Source organism: Gekko japonicus, unplaced genomic scaffold (assembly GCF_001447785.1).
Source record: "Gekko japonicus isolate JY-2015 unplaced genomic scaffold, Gekko_japonicus_V1.1 scaffold590, whole genome shotgun sequence".
NCBI classification, from domain to species: domain Eukaryota; kingdom Metazoa; phylum Chordata; class Lepidosauria; order Squamata; family Gekkonidae; genus Gekko; species Gekko japonicus.
This window is the reverse complement of record NW_015161968.1, coordinates 35,610-39,989: the sequence shown is the minus strand read 5'-3', so window position 1 is coordinate 39,989 and position 4,380 is coordinate 35,610. Positions and strand designations below refer to the sequence as shown.

General features: G+C 55.9%; 1 protein-coding gene across 1 annotated transcript in view; it reads left to right on the top strand.

Moving 5' to 3' along the window:
- The window catches only part of TBR1 (T-box, brain 1), a 12,763-nt gene extending 12,444 nt beyond the window's left edge, over positions 1 to 319 (top strand). The window contains exon 9 of the mRNA XM_015429635.1: positions 32 to 319. Coding sequence (XP_015285121.1) covers positions 32 to 319 — 288 coding nt within the window. The remainder of the gene's footprint in view (positions 1 to 31) is intronic.
- The last annotated feature ends 4,061 nt before the right edge of the window (positions 320 to 4,380 follow it).

Sequence of the window (4,380 nt, the reverse complement as noted above, 5' to 3'; positions counted from 1 at the left end):
CCCCAGCCCTCTCTTTGTTACACCCCCCCAGCAAAGCTGCCTCCGTCGAGCCCCCCCCCAGGCCTCCAGAGGCCGTGACCAGAACTGGCCGGAAGGTCCGCCCAGCTCCTGCCAGCTCTTGGCCAATCCCCGGGGCGCGCTCCCGGCCAGAGCGGCTGGAGCGGCCAGCGCCTGGGTGGCGCGCCTGGCCTGGAGCAACTGGAAAGGAACCCGAGTCCCCTGGCCCCTCGGCGCCTCCCCGAGTGCTTATCCCGGACTAAGCTGGTGTTCGGACTGGAGCCCACCTTCCTCAGATGCCACCAGAGGCCCAGAAGCTTGAGGCGGGAATCAAATCTTGCCAGTCTTTTGAAGCGCCGCAAGACTCCGGTCGACGGCTGTGGGGTTTTTTTTGGGGGGGGGGTTTGCTGTAAAAGAGTATTCGTCTCCCGCACTCCCGTCTAGACCCGTAGATCCGCACAGGATTGCCCTGGCCTGGCCACCCTTTCGGGCTCCTCTTGGAACCATGGCCACACCTGGGCGGCACCCAGACCCTGAACACCGACCATCGCCCACCAGCTCTCTCGATCCGGACTCGTTATTCTTTGCCAGCGCCCGGGCCTCTTTGGGGGGCCAACTCGCAATCGCCAGGCCGGGTTCGAAGCGCTCTCTCTCCCGCCCCGCCCCCGCCCTTGGTAGATTTGGCGCGGACTTGAATCCGCTTTGAGGCAGCGTTGCGCGCCCACTTGCTCGGGAGCAAGCCCCGTGGGACCCAGCGAGAGGGCCTTCTGAGGACGCAGCTCGACTCGAGCACCAGGGGGCAGCCGCTGGCCACTGAGGCGGAGGGCTGTGTCCGGTCCCTCTCGAGGGTCCCCGCGCAAAACTCTCCCCAAACCCTTTCGCCCTTCCGAAATGCCTGTCGCATTTCCGGAGGCTGCAGCGCTGGCCTGCCAACGAGGTAACCTCCCGGGCCCATTCCCGGCTCCCGCTTGCGGGGGATGAAGGTTTGAGGGCGGGTTGGCCCCAGCTGGCCGCCCAGCAGTCTCGCTTTTCCTTCGTGCCCCCCTCCCAACATCTGGAGGAAACTGGCGGTGGGGAGAGGTTTGCCTTCCTTTGGACTAAGGAAATACTCTTAATGCTCAGGAAGGGAGAGACAAGAGCCAGTGTCACAAGCCAGCCACAAAGTTAAGGGTACCTGAAACGACACCCCCCTCCAGTTTCCAGAAGTTTTTGGATATGAATGTGTCCTTGCAGCCTGGGGCCAAGAGGAACCTGACTAAGGAAATACTCTTAATGCTCAGGAAGGGAGAGACAAGAGCCAGTGTCACAAGCCAGCCACAAAGTTAAGGGTACCTGAAACGGTCGGGGTAGGAGTCCGGCTGAAGGTGGGGTGCGGCGGGCTGCGGCTTCCCGGTTTGACTGACAGGCCTTTCGCTCCCGAAGGTACCTGGAAAGGGATCCCTTTCGGCCACCACCCAGGCACCTCCACGCCCCGCTGATTTCAGGAAGAGCGCGATCCTAGGCACGTTTACTCGGAAGTAAGTCCCGTTGTGATCCAGAGGGCTTACTCCCAGGTAAGTGTTGCGTGTGGCTGCAGGTCTGAAGCGCGTTCGCGCCTGCCTCTCCGTGAAACCAGGGGGGCCTCGAAGGGCGTCACTTGGGCCGAATCTTGTCCCGGAGCCCTCGAGAGGGCTGCTCGCAGGCCAGTAAAGCGGCGGCGAGATGCTGGAGCTGGGGGCCTAGGCACATTTTTACTTGTGAGTAGACCCCACCGAATTCAGTGGAACTCAATAGGAAGGCGATCCCGGTGGAAGACAGCTCGCGATTCGGGGCCTGAAGCGGAAGTTCATTCTCATTTGTTTCCACGGTGGGGTTAAGGGCATACATTTCTCCTGCCGATATTCACGGGGCTTGAAGTTCCTTCGACTGGTCTTGCGCCCGATCCTACACGCATTTACTTACAAATATCCCCCCCAGGTTGTTTCAAAAGCTGTTCTTTTCCAGCGATCTGGGTGAAGAAATCCCTGAGGAAGGAGTCAGTGGAAATCTTTCTCAGTTGTCTCAGGGGGATTTCTTCCCCCCACCCCCCACCCTAATCCTGGATTTCTTTCTAGGGGCCTCCAAGTCTTATTTAATAACTCGGTTGAGTAGCCCAATTCGGAGACAGACTTTTAGGACACCCTGCCCCCCTTTCCACTCCACACGATGTCTTTCTTTCTTTGTTTATTTTGTAAGCATCCTCCCGACGGCAGGCGCGTTGCCCCTCGGTTAAAATGACCTGTGCCTAAACGCGGCCCTCTCGACTCGGGTAGAGCCAGCGGGCCAGCAAGGAAGGAGGAGGGGAGCCAGCCTCAAAGCCAGCGCTTCTGAGTCCCGCTGAGCTCGACGGGGAGAGACCACGCTCTCCTCCCTGAAGGCCCCTGAGCTCCCAAGTGATGCTCCGTTGAGGCTGGATCGCGCCCTCCGAACAGTTCGATCGCCTGAACGCCTAAACCTCGGGTCCCCGCGTGCGTTTGATTCCAGAGCGCTTTCGAGAGAAGCCAAGAGAAGACGGACAGCACCATCCTCAAAGTGTGCGTGCACACGAAAGCTCACCCCTTGAATAAACCTTGGTTGGTCTTAAAGGTGCCAATTCTGCTGCTTCAGACCAACACGGATCTACCCTAAACAGAATTACATCCTGCTAAACCCGTGGAAGTCAACGGGCTTGGGAGGGTACAGCCGCCGGACGGGAGCCAGCCTCAAAGCCAGCGCTTCTGAGTCCCGCTGAGCTCGACGGGGAGAGACCACGCTCTCCTCCCTGAAGGCCCCTGAGCTCCCAAGTGATGCTCCGTTGAGGCTGGATCGCGCCCTCCGAACAGTTCGATCGCCTGAACGCCTAAACCTCGGGTCCCCGCGTGCGTTTTTTCTATCGCTGTAAATCTTTGTAACGAGCAAGCTACAACCCATAATAGACGACAGACTTGTTGGTACCCATAGTGTAGTCCAGTGAAAATGACTTCTGTGAGCTGTACTTAAAAAAAAGAAAAAGAAACTTACATTTAGTTTCGAAATATTTTTATTTTTAATGCATAAGTAAATTGCTGGGGGGGAAATAACCAGCTTTCCCGGGGAAATGCACTAGGCGGGGCGAGTTCAGAGTGATTCCCCCCCTCCCTTTTCTTTTTCACCCCCCCTTCAGTCTCTTCTTCCCTCTCGGGTAAGCAGAATTTCCTCTCTGACCGAGGCCCCCCCCCCCCCCCAATTCCCCCCGTCGATGTAGAGTAGAAAGCCTTTGAATTTTGTGTAGGAAATCTATATGAGCGACCCGGGTTTTTTTATATATTAAAAGGAAAACAACAAACCGTGAAATAAACATCAGGCAAAACCCGATTTAACTCTAGATCCCAGTCGACGGGGATTCGTTCCCAGCTAGAAATTCAGGGTCTTCACCGTGTGCATATTTTTTGGCTCTTCTCTGTAAATCGATTGTTGTGCTTTTTTTAAAAAAAAAACAACGAAAACAAACGAAAACGATTTGTTCTGTTATGTCTGTGCACCTGGATAATTATTTATACAAGTTGCAAATTCCATTTGGGAAAAAAAAAGAAGAGAATGTTTTGGTTTTTCGCCCGTTTGTATTGTCTGTGTATACAACGAGTATAATAAAACCTGGCAAAATGTTCCGCTGGTCTTTACGCAGCAAGCTGAGCTTGGCGGAAGGAAGGAAGGAGCGAAGGGCGAAGGGCAGCGGGGCGGATTTTTGAAGTAAGGCCGTGGAGGCCTCGGGTTTTCCCCATTCTCCCCCCCACCTCCGCCCCGGGCCATTAGTTATGATCCTCCCTCCCGTTGTGGTTTATTTTTAAAAAGCGAATTATTCCAGGTTTGGGGGGTGGGGTCTTCTTTTTTTTAAGTTTTGTGTTGCGATTTGGGCAAATGTGGTGGCTTTTCCTTTTTAAGCCCTGCAAGGAATCTTGCTTGTATGTAGCGGGAAACAAGGAAATGGGTTGATGCGTTTAAGGCGGAGATTGTTTCCGATCTGGTTCCTGGAGTTGAGCGGAGGGGTGGGCGAGCTGGGCGCAATGCTCCCACTAAGCTGTGGAGTCCTGTGAGCAAAAATGCTACTTTGTGAGCTGCCGGCATTAAAGTTGTGAGTTAGTGAACTGACTACTGCATGAATTAGTTTGCTCTGGAGCCCTCCTTCCTGAGCGAAGGCAAACACGTGTGAGCCGGAGGCTAAAGGACGGTGAGCTAGCTCACACGAACTCAGCTGAGAGGGGACCCTGGTTGGGTGTGAAAGGCCGCGGCCCAGAGCCGTTGGGCACGGCTGCCTTCGACTTCCTCGGGCCGTGGAGCGGCGCAAGAAAGCAAGTGGGTAGGAGGAGGCTCTGGCCTGGCCGGGAGCGCCTGCCACGCTTCTCCCCC